Source organism: Chlamydotis macqueenii, chromosome 13 (assembly GCF_036417535.1).
Source record: "Chlamydotis macqueenii isolate bChlMac1 chromosome 13, bChlMac1.mat, whole genome shotgun sequence".
Classification (NCBI taxonomy): Eukaryota; Metazoa; Chordata; class Aves; order Otidiformes; family Otididae; genus Chlamydotis; species Chlamydotis macqueenii.
Window position 1 is genome coordinate 16,361,440 of NC_141568.1, and position 13,970 is coordinate 16,375,409.

The 13,970-nt window shown below is 46.2% G+C and overlaps 1 protein-coding gene across 2 annotated transcripts; it reads right to left on the reverse strand.

The window, feature by feature from the left end:
- Nucleotides 1-1,835: 1,835 nt before the first annotated feature.
- On the reverse strand, nucleotides 1,836-13,536 carry B3GNT9 (UDP-GlcNAc:betaGal beta-1,3-N-acetylglucosaminyltransferase 9). 2 transcript variants are annotated; one of them, XM_086757987.1, is made up of 2 exons: nucleotides 13,265-13,536; nucleotides 1,836-5,262 (listed from the first exon to the last, which is right to left on the reverse strand). In XM_086757987.1, the coding sequence occupies exon 2, from the start codon at nucleotides 5,196-5,198 to the stop codon at nucleotides 3,951-3,953; it is 1,248 nt and encodes a 415-aa protein (XP_086614113.1). In that variant the 5' UTR covers nucleotides 5,199-5,262; nucleotides 13,265-13,536; the 3' UTR covers nucleotides 1,836-3,950. The 2 variants fall into 2 exon arrangements, with proteins under 2 accessions (XP_086614113.1, XP_086614114.1); XM_086757988.1 differs by lacking the exon at nucleotides 13,265-13,536 and adding an exon at nucleotides 6,392-6,430.
- Between the last annotated feature and the right edge of the window lie 434 nt (nucleotides 13,537-13,970).

Here is a 13,970-nt window from a genome sequence, read left to right on the forward strand (position 1 = left end):
TGCGTGAGCTGGGTTTGGATGAATTGAAGAAAGTGAGCGTTGGGCTGGTCAGGACTGGTGGGGGAGCTGTTTGCTGCTCTTGGAGGAACTCAAAGGCACTCATACTTTGGGCTTTAGTTTCCTCCTCATTCCTCAGTATGATTTTTCTTACTGACCATAAGCCTAGGAAATCCTGAAAAATTGGATTTAAACGTTTTACTGGTTTTGATGAATGTCAGCAGAGTTAGTAGCAGCATGAGGGAGATGTGTGGGCTGATTTTCAGGGCTGCTGAGACCAGCAACTGCAGCTGCAAGATATAACTCGGGAGCCCAGCAGTTCTTCAAATCAGACTTTGGGGTAGACTTCCCCTCCCACCCCCCAAATCTGATGGTCTTTCAGCACTCTCCAGGGAATGTTCTCAGTGCTGCTATTTGGTGAGGGTTCTCAGAGATATTTGATTATTTCGTACTGCTTGATTTTTGCAGTTGAGGTTTGCTTCTGAGACTCTGCTGTAGAAAGATGAATAATTAAACTGCAGACAGGAAGCACAATATTTTAACACTCATTTGCTTCAGAGCTGTCTTTGGCTTTCTTTTTTATGATGTCTAAGTCAGGAGAGGCCTGACGGAATGATGGATCTTGGCATTCGCTACCAGTTTATGTGTTGAGAGATGTACTTGGAGGTGCTGAATGTGAGGTTCGAGCCAGCTCTGCTCATTATAGTGACCAAATCTGGCTATTAATGTCCAGTAGGAACAAAATTTGACTGTGTGGGGATCCCTGGGTTTCAATAAAACTTACTGTACTGTATTAGCTTCAGATGTTTATGACTGTCTCAAGGAAGTCTGCTTGCTTTCCTCGCTACTGGTGGAACCCACTTAGGATGTTTTTACGTTGTCTTTTCTCATCATGGGTTAGTCATGAAAAAAAATTGCCAAGCAAGACTTTGTAGCAAAACCCTGACTGGTGCATTGAATTAGGCAGCTAATAAAAGCTACTCAGAATGTCATTCTGAAATTAATCACTTTGGTTTTCCGAGATGCATCAGAAAGGTTGGTAGAGGATGGTCCTTCCTGCTGGTTCTCATACACACCTAGGATTTTAAGATTTTTCTGAAAAGACTCCCATCTTTCAGGAAACAATCTCCAGCTTGGGAGAAGTGAAAGACTTTTTGCCAGCTGTAGCGGTGAGTAGAATTTAATAAACTACAGGAAGTGCAGCATTGCCCCCCAGCATCTCCCAGTGCTCACATATGGGATCTGTAAACTTCCAGCTCAACTGCAGAAGCAAATGGAAACTTTTAAAACCAGGTCAAACGGACCATGTGGCAGGGGCTGATGAACCAAAGCAGATGTGTCTTTTGTTACTAGATACTAGATTTAGTATTCCTTGGATAAAAGAAATGAGCTATTCTATAGTCTAAGACAACAGAGTAAACAGTTTGCTTTAGTTCTGCTTCTGCCAGCTATCAAGGTATGTGCTGGCACAGGTGGGTGTTGAACAACGACTTTGATCTGGGATAAAATGCACTCATTAATGCTATATTGTGGGTAGATTGCAGATCTGAAGACATTATAGAGGAGCCAAACTCTGTGCATCTCCAAGCTTAAAAGGAAGATATTAATAAGGACTACTGAATGCAACTAGCTACCTTGTAGGAAATCATAAGGTAAGCTGTGTTTTATTTTTCTGTCATTACCATTAAATTAAGTCCAGCATAAGGAAAGTTTTACCAAGTTATCCAAAATGATGAATAATGTATTTTTCACGTTGCTGTCTTCATGAAAAATACATGTGGTGTTAGTTTTACAATACACGTACAGATGTACTCAACAGACTCACTGACAACTAGAGGCACGTCTGCATGCTGTCTTTTAATTATAGTATAAATAATTTCCCAAACTGTAAGCTAATCACAGGTAATACATTTCTGTACAAGCTCATAAATACATAACTATCACACATGTTAGAAGACAGGGGCATGACTGGCTGTCTCCTACCAGCAAGGCTCTGGCTGATTTCCATACCCCACAGAGCTCCTTGTGAAGCTCACACGAGCATTTTGTATGTCAGGGTTGCATCTTGAAGATATCCCAGATCCCAAAAGGATCGCATCTTGAAAATATCCCAAATAGGGTCTTTTTGATTTCTATATAGCTGACCTTTCCTTGGAAATACGTTATTGTAAGGCTTAAACTCTTACGATGAAGATAATATGTATGACTGTTGTTAATAGTCTACCAAGAGACATTCCCAGCTTGCTTTCCTCCATCTTGTGCATAGTTAATACAAGAACTGAGCCCAGACTACTGCTGGGTGGGAAGAAGGTTATACCCAGATATGAAACGCAGCTGCACTGCAGGCTCTGTTTAAGGGAAACCAACTTCCTGGATATTTACCACTGATTAAAGTTTCCCTTGAAGCTGTGTGTATGTGCCCTGAAGAGGGATGGCATTCGGGGTTTGCTGATGGATAGGAGTTTTGCTGAGTGGGAAAAAATCGTAAAAGAATTAACAAACACAGTATCAGAGGGGAATTCAGGCTGTTTGCCCCATGAATTTCATAGCTTTTTAACCCTGACTAGAGGAATTTATTTCCTGTTTGCTGTCCAAGAAAAATGTGTTCTTCTAAGGTAATGTGCTGCTGGCTAAAACAAAATGCTTCAACGTATTGACTGTTCTTTGAAAAACTAAGTAATCCAGTGTTCTTGTCTGTTTAAAATACTTCTGAAGTTAGACACTGACTGAAACTTGGAAAGCCCAACAGAAAGATTGCTGTGTGGTTTTGCTTTCTTGCAATAAATTTAGAAAGGCTTTTATTCTGAAGCCCTTTTGTCTGAAGAGTACTTTCTCCCTTCACATGACACCCGCAGCGGTACGAAAAGTCTTGGCTGCTCTTTGCAGTTGACTGAATGCCAGGCAAGAGCACCAAGGTCTATAGAAACCAGCCCAGACCATTGACAAGTTTTTCTTTGGTTTGAAGAAGCTCCCAAATGTGATGCAAGCAGCAGCTCTGTGTGGTTTTACCCTCGGAAGCGAAGGCCAAAAGATGCCTCCAGATGCAAACCCTGCGACGATCTGGATTAGATGGTGAGAGAGCTCAGATGCCGTTGGATGACTTTGAGTTTTCACTGAGTGCCAGTCAGCATCATATAGAGAGTTGAGCTCATGAAAGTGCCAAAAACTGGCCTCCTAAGTCCTGTGTTTGTCAATGAAGCAGATGTTTGAACTGAGGTGTTGCTACCAATCATGAAAAATCAAGACTCGGAGGGATCAACTCAAAGTTCTTCTTGCCCTTTGGAAGCCTGCCCCTTCCCAGTTGTCTATTTACCTGTCCTTTGCTCAACCGGCCATGACAGCCTTAGCCTCTGGTTTGTTTTCTTGTTGTCCGTCTTATCTGCAATGTATAGGACCCCATTTCAGTAGCTGCTAGTAGTACTTTTCTTCTCTTCTTATGAGGCCTACAGAAAGCCAACCAGGCAGCGGTGATTTGATTTGTGTACACTAAGGTGACTTATTTTCTTTACTCTGGTTGCTGTGTAGTTTGTTCGTTTCTCAATGAGTCTGAGTCAAGGTAACATGCTGACCATGATCCCTGTGCTCCTTATCATCATCTCTTACCCTCTGTCTTCTTTCATTTCTCACGTTTTTAACAATGCTGAAAAATCTCCAAGGATTGGATTTTGCAATGTGCTTTTACACATTGGCCCACTAAGCACTACTATAATTCTAATAAATAATAATAAATTAAAGATACTGTTAGGATTATTTTGATTCATTAATGGAGGAGGACCTACGTAGTATATGTGTGCAAATGTGGCATTTTGTCAAATTCCTGCAATAGTTTGTCATCTTCTTTTAACACTGTAAATGTGCTAAAATACTACTGAAGTCAGTTGATTTGGCTGCAACACTTCCAGGTTCCCTTTCCCAGCTGGTTTGCTTTGTGTTTCTGCTGCACTCCGCCTGCATTATCTGGGGGGTGATGCCTGTGGTGTTATCTGAGCTTTCTTTTTCCATTGGAAAGGCTTCTTCACTTGCTTCTTCTGAGTACAGGAAAGATGTGGGCTGTGGAGCAGGTTCCACATGAGCCAGATCTCAGCAACTTTCAGACTGTGGACTACCATGAGATCTTTGTAAAAACAGGGATCAAATGTCTGTAGGTGTGGGGCAGCAGAAGGCTTGACAATGCCAAAGGTCTTGAATCCTTCATGCAAAATGGGCTTGAGGTTGATTCTCTGTAAGCACATGCCCAAAAAGACATCGTCGATGGGGAAGAGTTCCACCTCTCTGCAAGCCCTGGAGAGCTTCCTCATGGTGCGGCAGGACAGCAAAAACCCTCCTCCTCCTGCGTAGGCTGGATAGATGCTTAGCCCATACATGGTCTCAGGGATATAGTATTTGCTCTTTCGGACACGGATAGGGCGAGCATTGTAGATGATGTCCCCAACAAAGAGATCCTCGGTGGGGTCATGTCTCTCAAGGAAGTCAACAATATTCTCAACGTTCACAAAAACATCGGCGTCACCTTTGAAAATAAATTTCACGTTGTGGCAGAATTCAGCAGCCCAGTTGAGGAAGTGAATCTCCTTCAGGGTCAGATTGAAGAAAGTGTCCATGAAGTCCCAGAGCAAAATGTCCCGGTATGTCTGACTCTCCTGGTGGATCAGGGTCTCCCATGTTGCCAGTGCTGTCCTATTCTTTGGTGTTCCCAGGAGAAACACTCGCTGGATCTGCTCCCCGTTCACCAAACCCTCCCTGCCCCAAGTTTTCCGGACAATCTCACGTCTGTCAAAGTCTTCAACTACGGATTTGATAGCAATGAGCAGAAAGGGACCTCCAGGTGTTTTCCTGCATTTCCTGGGCTGGTTAATGAGGAGATTGAAGTTCCTGTTATCCTTGTTTAGGAGATAGTGCTTGAAGTTGAAGGCAGAATCAGTCAATGGAGGTGGAGTTGTAGTTTGGACCTTGTTGTTGGCCACTTCTGTTCGTCTAATGATAGGAATTACTTGGGGTCTGGGTACAGTTGCTTCTGCTGTCATTGGTCTCCAAGGTGCTCTGGGGTTGGAGAATGTTTTTGGTGTTACTGAAGGCTTCTTCTGTGGCAGCTCCTTGTTTCCTACTGGGATTAAGTGTTCCAGTTGGGAGTAGAGTAAAGAGCAAAGCGCTACCAGCAGGAAGAGGGTACAGATTGCATCCCCTTTGAGACGCACTCTCATTGTCTCCGTGGTGTTTCTGGGACCGTTAAAAGTGGTGTTTGAGCTGCCGGGCGCCAATGTCCATCTGCAAATAAACGTACGGTGTGTCAGCAATGAGGATTCAGCAGCTGTGAAGCACGCAGGCAAGACTAACATTTAAAAAACTAGCAGCGAAGTGCATTTCACTCGTACAAACACCGAGACGCATTAAGGAACTTGCCAAAAGGCACATGGGTTGCAACCCTAGCTCTGATTCTGGTACTCTGGCCCTGGGACTTGGTTCATTAAGTGACCAAGCAGTCATCCATCGTCCTGAAAACCACTCCCCAAGCACAGTGTGAAATCAGCCCTTCCTCCCACGTCTCTCTCTGCCAAACACGTTTTGCCATTTCAGAGATTTCACTGCTTTGGGGAAAAACAAGGTGGAAAACGAAGAACAAAGCCACTCTTCCAGAAATCCTTAGATTATTTTTTTTAAATCTTTTTTTCGCCCCTAACTTGGTAACTGTTTTTTGCTGCTTTTACCCTTTTTGAGTCAAAATGGGGAGGCACAAACCTGGCTGCTGAAGGGCAGACCTGTCAGTGGCAGCGTGTCGCTGGCGTTTCCCTGCATGCAGAGCCAGCTCTCGTAAACCAACTATGATTTCTGCCTTCACAATGAATACATTAGGCACACTCTTGAATGCACACAGGGCCTTTTTGCTGCCAGTAATCTTTATAAAATATTAAACCATTATAAATAACTTCCATCAATAAGGTTAGAAGGGGCACGGGTGTTTTGCCTCTGCTGAATTGCCCTAACCAGTAAGCAAGAGGTGGGCAAATAAATCCCAATACGCAGAAGCAAGGCAGAGCCTGGCGTTAGGAATGTTTTATTCACATGTGAGAGATGAAGCACCGTACGTGCAACCACGCTGTTCCCCACAGCAACTAACAGCCACATTGAGCAGAGGGGACCCAACAGTCACTCCTGGCTCCCGGAGAAGGCACAATCGTAATCCCTACAGTCGTTAGCAGGGAGCGTGATCCTAAAAGTTGAGCTCTACCCAACAATTTTCCCACGAGTGCTGATAAGTATTCTTACATAACTTACTAATAACCCCTGACACTCGTTTATGTGATTTACAGCTCTCTTGCCTGTGCTGCATTAGTAGAAGCCGCATTTGAATGAAGGTATTACAGTTGTCTGCCTTAATTAGCCAAGATCATCTTACCCAAAAATTTCTTCATCGAAAGCTGCCTGGCTGAACGTCAGCCTGCCTTCACTTAAGGAACGCTGCTTACTGAGGACTGAAAAGGGTGGAGGAGCCAGGGCTTGCGGCTTCCTACGCAGTTTATTACGGCATTTCACTGTTTTCAGCATTGTTAGCCTATGGAGCGCACAGATGGGCGCTCTGCCTCCCGGTGAACTCCGTAGCCACTTTAGTGACTCAAATATCTAATGGGCAGACAAGTGCTTGGTGAAAATACTGTTATTCAGCGAGATTAAACAGGACCCTCTTCAGTTCAGCAGCATTGGCTTTCAGCAAATCCTTTTCACAGTCATGGATTGTGTCACCTGCTAATTGTTCATTAACCATCAATTTTGTATCAGCCATAACATTATCTTTTTGAAGCTCAAAATTAGACTGATGAGTCTGTAGTTACGAAGGATTCTGATAGTGGCACAACATTATCTCCAGACCTTGTGGGATCTAGGCAATATTTCAAGACCAATGAAAAAGCAAAGTTAATAGAACAGTTTAAATGAAAATTTTTAGATGCACATTACCTGGACCTCATAATCTTAAAATATTTTGCTTTTTCATTACTGGTTTACTGCATCTCCAAGTTACTGTTGAAATGGAGAGTATTTCGTCATCACGTGGTATCAGCTATCTTTTCCCCAAATATTTACTGACCTGATCTGCTTTGTCTCCAGTATTACTGAAAATTTTATTTTAGCAAATGGCTTATCCATGCCTTGGTAAGGCTCTTTGCATTCAAAATCACTTCCTCTTTGTCCTGATGACCATGCTTTTGTCCTCAGGTCGCCTTTCTTGCCATTTTCTGGCCTCTAATAGCAATTACTGGGGTTTTCTCCATTTGTTGACTCTTTCTACTGTACCTTTTACTGTACCTTTCACTTCTCCTGTTTTAACTGGCATAGCTTTGATACTGATAGTGGGATTGTAGAATTTTATCTCATTTTCAGCCTCATGAAACAGTCTCTTCTAACACGTATAGGATGTTAGTTTGCATTTTACCTCTGGTGTGTGCGAATTACCCTTGGCAAGTCCCAACTGCCGTGCTCTGCAGCAGCCTGGTGTGTTTCAGTTTTGTGCTTAATCATCCTTTATCTGTCAAGATGCAGTTCCCAGCAGGCTTTCCCTCACGTTGCCTTCAGTAATTTTGAAGGCAAGCTCTGGGGTTATGAAAGGATGGTTCCACTGCACCCAGGATGTGCTACTGAACAGGATCCGCTAAGGAGGGAGAGTCTGTTCCTCTTCTGCCCATCACAAGCAAGAAATTTTTCTGGGTGCTATTGAGATACCTGAAATAGGGATCTTGTCTCAAAAAGCTCCTAAGAACTGAAACTGAGGCATTTTTGCTCTTTCTGTTGCGATCTCCACTCAAGCTCTTCATAGTCTCATCTCTTTCCCCACTGCAATAGCATTTTCTTTTTTCCTTTTCTGTGCAAAAGTTTGATCTTATTTCAGCTGCCAGGCTCCAGATGGTAATTAAGGAACTGGATAAAAGTCCTGGCTCTTTCCTGTGTTTAATTTTATCGGCGAGGGTTTGGAATGAAACGTGTGTGTCATGAAACTCGTAATTTCCATGACTTACAGATTTATCCTGCCAGCATCTCGAAATCTGGCAATGCACGTCCTTGGAAAAGCCAAGAAAAATCATGAATTGTTACAAGCCTGGGCTGATAGCCCGAATTTTCTTCTGTGTTTTCATTTATTGAAAGAAAAAAATCCAAAATAGCGATTTCCATGCTGATATAAAACAGTTCAGTGCTGCATATAGACATCTCATTTTCAAAAGAAGTTGCCAGCCTTTGAAGTGATGCCTTGATCAGATTATATGGACTTTCCAGTCTTTGTTAGATATTTCCTTCTTTTGAAGGAAATCCCCATGATTATTACACAGGTGTGAGCTCTATCCACGGATGTCAATGTGGGAAAAGCTGTCCTGTTCTTGAATTCAGAGGGATTGATGATTCTGGCAGACACTCTGGAATGTCCAAAAGCCAAAAAGATTATTCATCCACCTTGACATCAGAGGGGGGGAAGAAATTACAAGGCTATCAAAGCAAGCAGAAAATATTTGGTGCCAAACAAAAAGAGGTGTGAGCACAGCAGGGTGTTTCTTGGCACAGCATCTCGCTGTGTGCCGCATCAGAGGCAGACGCGCCTCTGCTTCGTATGCTGCTGTGGGAGATCTCCATCCAACTTGGGAAACAGAGCCGGGGTTATAAAACTGCTGCATCACTCGGTGCCTCGGGGAACGTGGCCGTAGCTGCCAGAGCTGCCTCCTGTGTCCTCCATCTGGGAAAACTGGACAGTTGTCCCTCTTTGGCTGCCCAGGGATGGATACAGTAGGGATCTGGAGTCCAGCTCAAGTGGGTCTGAATGGGATGGTGTAGTTTGCTCCAGTGGTGGGACAAGGAGGGTCCTGGGGAAGACCGGGAGGGTCATGTGTTGGGCTGCAAGCACCAGCAATGTTAGAGGGCTGAGCCGGGCTGCAGGAAGAGCCTGAGAGGTCCTGTGTCTATCAGGTAGCAACATGGGGAACCTGTACATAGGGAATGTGCTGGAAGGACCAAGGAGTCCACAGCCTGCATGGCCTGAGAGGCAACAAAGCGCTCGAAAGCTGGAAGCGGTTGGAGCTGGGCACGGCACCCTGGTGAGCATCCAGGCAGGGAATCTGACCTGCGCTGTTGCACACTCGGGCAGAGGGCCCAGTACTCCGCCTGGTTTTCATTTATTTAAGAGGAGGATTCTGAAATATGGCCAGGGAGTGCTGCAATAAAAGCAGTTAAATTACGATTTTTAATTTTTTTAAAGTTGCTAGACCTTCATTCCCAGTTGAATGACATGAAGCCTTGAGCTCATCCTGGAAACTTCCTTCTTTTGCAGCAGCTGTCATGTCTCCATCACTTGGCACTTCTGCTCACATGGACCCAGATGGGGAAGAGCCTCTGGATCCTGTCCCTGAATTTTGTTGAGAAGCCTTGGTGACTCTGGCATGTTGCTTTGTGCCTTGAAGAGCAGTTATTCAACCCACCCAGCCTCAGGGAAAGCAGCTGCAATAGCGAGGCAAGTTGAAAACATGGTACACCAAGAGGTATGAAACATGGCAGCGAGCTCTCCTGCACGCTCATCCAAGCCTGGCTCACAGGAACATCTGTCCCCACCAAGCACAGCTGTGAGTTGTCCCCAGATCAACTTGCTGCCCCACTGCACGTGAAGTGTTTCCTGCTCACTCCTGAAGCCAGAGCTGCCACTGGTAGGTTTGGGTTGGGCAATGGAGGGGCTGCATACGTTGTGTGGGCCACGCAATACATGGGGCTGTGGTTGCTGATTAAGATGTCTTATCTGTTTCTCTGTAAAATGAGCTAAAGAAAGCGTTGGGGATCCAGCACCAGCGGGTTCAATGAGTTTTTTGCAATCCTTAGGGAAGTTGGAAAATTCTGAGTGGTGAGGGTGCTTTGAAGCAATGCCTGAGGTTTTGGATATTTGTTTCCATTTCACATTGGTTGAATGCATTTCACGAGAACAAGCTCGAATTGTAACACCCAATGCTGGAAACTGAGACGTGGGCTCTGGCCTGCAGTGAGGAAGTCTGCGCACATGTCCCTCTCCCATCTCATTTCCAGCAGTTTTTCTGCCCTGGTTCACTCAACAAGAGCAAATCAAGCTCCTAGGCCTCTTCTCACCTTGTGCTGCTTTTCCTCTGCCTCCTGCTGTTCAAGAACTCAACCAGCAACAACACCACCACCACCTGCAGCTGGGACTGTGTAAAATAGACATGTACAGATTAGCTTCGTCCCACCACACCAGGATGCTGTCAGCAAGAAGCCTGCACTGCCTGAAGCTCTGGTGACTGCATCTTCCTACCAGCTCTTGCTTGGTCCCATCCTCCAAGCCCCTGAGGACTGGGAGCGTTTGATTTCTGTGTCCGTACCAGTTTAGTTTAAATGCATTGCTGAACATGCAGAGACGCTCTGTTTGGCATGGGGCTCAGTCGTTTTACTCTCTTGAAGCTGCACTGGGCTGCTGTCCTTCTCTCACCCTTGCACAGAAACCCGAGGTGAAGTGTTAAGGCAAAGATTTCAAAATCTCAGCTGAGTTTTCTCGGTATGGGTCTTGTGCAAGCAAAACCTTGTCTTCATTTTGCATGGCATGGGTGTCCGGGCTCTTCGGAGTACCCACAGGGAAAAGCATCAACTTGCAGTGCTGGGTTAGTTCTGCCCCGCGTACAAAACCATGTATGGAACAGCTCAGGTTTAACAGTTTGAACTGGTTTTGGAGTGTTTGAAGGGGAAAAATAGCTCTGTGTGTTTGACCAGTGGAAGAAGCATGCTTTCATTTCTATGTTTGGATGTCACGTAACGAGTTTTATTCCTGCATGATTTCTTTTTTGGTTTTGTTTTGTTTCGTTTTCCTCCCCAGAAAAGTCAATAACCTCATCAAAGTTGATGCTTCAAGTGGCTTTGGTGCCGGACCATTCCCCCCTCGGCATTACAGAGTTTGTGAAGAGGTCTCATTTAGAGCTCTAGGATTACAACGCCACGCTGAATGATTTGATCTTTTTGACTAGAAGACAGGGCAAGCTGAAATACAAGAGACGCCCTTCGACATGTTGGTTAGTGAAAAGCTCTAGAAAAATGAAGTAACCAAACCAATTGCTAAGCTGCCTTACCAGGAAAAAAAAAGAGCCCCTCTCATTCAACTGCTCAGAAGTTTTGAAGTCTGTAAACAAACTGAGAATAAACTGTAGGATTCAATTAGCTGAATGTCTTGAGAGCTCTCCCAGGAGTCAGGATCGTGAGCCAGAGCCAAACGAACACAGTGCAGAGCAGCAGAGGCTCGTGGTGCTCAGCCACACACCACGGCGCTGCTCGGATGCCGCTGGCTGGTGCCGCCGTCGCAGCAGCGTCATCGGCACAGTGTCACCGCTGTGGTTACCTGCATTGCAGCGACTGGAAGCAAAAGCTCTGTTGGTTGAAACACTGCACAAGCAGGTAACAAAAATGCAGGCCCCTCTCCAAAGACTGTTTCCAACTTTCCTGTCAGAGCTGCTTTTCAGGCCAGTGTAAACAAACGGATGAGATCCACGCTGTTACAGGACAAGGTGCCTTGTTTATCTCTCTGCTTGCCCCAGTCTGGAAATACGTGGTTCCATCAGCTTCCCAGCTAGCCGGTCCCATTTTATTACCGTCTCTCCTCTCAGCGCTGCCAGCCTGGCCTTCGCAATGCCAGTCACGCGTTAGACAACTGCTTGCAAATGGCTGCTGCGGTTGCCTCCTTTCACCCCAGTCAGTGAAACTTTTATGAAGTACGCAAACTAGAACACAGAGGAACTGCAGAGCTGCTGTGCGAAGGCTCGAGATGGATGCCACGATGTCTGCTCTCATGCACAGGGGTCCCAGAAAGGAACTCTTCCCATCCCCGGCGGGGAGTCGCGTGGTACCACGGCAGAAGCCAGCGGCAGTTGTGCAGGGGAGCCCCAATGACCCTGGGCAGCGCTGGCTGCTGCCTGCACGACCGTCCCCACGACCTCCGGGAAACGCTGGCTGCCTGCGCCGCTCCTCCCGTCACCCTGCTGACCCGCTGCTAAGTTGCTTGCGTACACGTGGCACAGTTTGGGGACTGCAGCTCTTGCTGCCTTTAAGCAGTGCGGGATGTTTCCCAAGCCCTTTTGGGGCAGGACTGCACTGCTGCCAGGCACGCCATGGCAGGCCCAGCCAACAGGGAAAACTCCAGCTCCTCCTAAGCACAGTACCATGTCTCTTAACGAGAGCGTTCAGCTGCCTGTGAGGTAGGAGAAGGTAACAGGCAATTATCTTCTGCAGCCTTAGCAGCCTCAAGAGTTGCTTTCTTAAACCCAGATGCAGGCTTGCGTGTAGGTGGTCTGATTTTCAGAATTATGGAGAGCTCAGCTCAAACTCCAAGTGCTTTGGGGAGACAGGCCCCTCCCGAAGCAGCCAAGCACAGAGTGAGGAACTTGCCTTCTCTCTTGCAAACATTCATTTTCCCCTGGCCTCAGGAGGAGAATAAAGCCTTGCAGGCTCATGAAGAGGTAAGAAACAGCCCCACCGAAACAACCACTCTCCTTTCCCAGCCCTCGCTGCCTCTTCAGCTCCCAGACCCTCTTCTGATCCGATAAATAATTTGCCTGATGTGCTCCAAAACCCAGGAATTACTGTGCATTAGACTTATTGTTGTACCCAGACACAAGTGGGAGAGGGGGAGTATGTGCTGACTTGCCCTGCTAATTTCAAGATGACACTCAAGGCATAGGTTTCCCAGACTCTGCCCAAAAGCTGTTAAAAAAAAAATGGGATCAGTAACTGCTCGTTTCACTGGGACTGAACTTTTTTCTTTCACTCTTTGCGACACAAGAGAGCTTGAAAATTCCCATGTCTTGCTGAATGCGTACAGTAGTGTAACACAGGGAAGATTCATGTCCTTTCACTGGCGAAGAACAGCTCGTACGTGTAATGTGCCGCCACTGGAACATACTCTCATGGGAGGGAAGAAACCCTGTCTTGCAGCACTGGAGACATTCTCTAAAGAAGCCCCAAACTTTCTTCTGTAAAAACACACCTACAACACACAAAGAAGGTTCTTTGGAAAGGAAAGTAGAAAGCAGCTGTAAGCGGGGCTGGAGACTTTATGTGCAGAGCCTGTAGCCGACCCCGCTGCATGTTAACCATCACAGTTCACGTTCCTGCGTGTGGCAACATCGCAACAGCAACAAGGCAAAAAGAAAAGCTGGAGGAGGAGGAAAGCAGTAAGGACAATCTCCAGTTCTCACCGCTTGCTGCACAGCTCTCCCCACCCCACCCCGATCAAACATACATAATAAATACTTACATCTCATTTGATAGCGCTGATCCTGTGTCCCCTTGGTAATGGCTCAGCTGCCAAGTAGGCACATCTGGATATCGTTAGCGTTAGACATTCCTCAGCCTTTCAGCGAAACCGAGGAAATCCTCGCGGAGCAAAGCAGCACTCCTTCCCTTGCGCTCTGAGCCGTTTTCATGCTGAAAGCCAGCAAAGTTTCCCCACGCTCGCGTTGCCTACGAGGCGGGCGTGCGTGTGCCAACGGGGCTCCGAGACGAGGTGCCGGGCTCCCTCCTCGCACACGCTGGCTTACTGTAGCGTGGTGGAAGGAGCGACCGCATCAGGGGAAGGAGCTGGGTCCGCTTCCAAGGGCCTGACACGTGATCGGCAGGCTGGGGAGAGCAGATGGCCGCCAGTGCCGCGGAGCCCCGCGTCTGTCCTTCTGCGCACGGTCATCCCGCGGGACAGGGCAGGGATGGAGGTGTCGAGGGATTGAATGCAGAGCCAGGTTGGGGGCTTCCATCAATTAAAAATAACAACCACAAAAAGGCTAATTTTTAAATTGTAACTTTTTTCAATAAGAAACATACTAATTTTTCTTTTTTTTTTCCTCCCCACAATTTGGCTTTTTTTTTTTTTTTAACCCCCTTGTGATTATTTACTTCTGCAAAGGCTCAAAATTAGAAATGGAGGTTGGCTTGAGCTCAGAAGGAAAATCCACTTGGGGGCTGGTTTC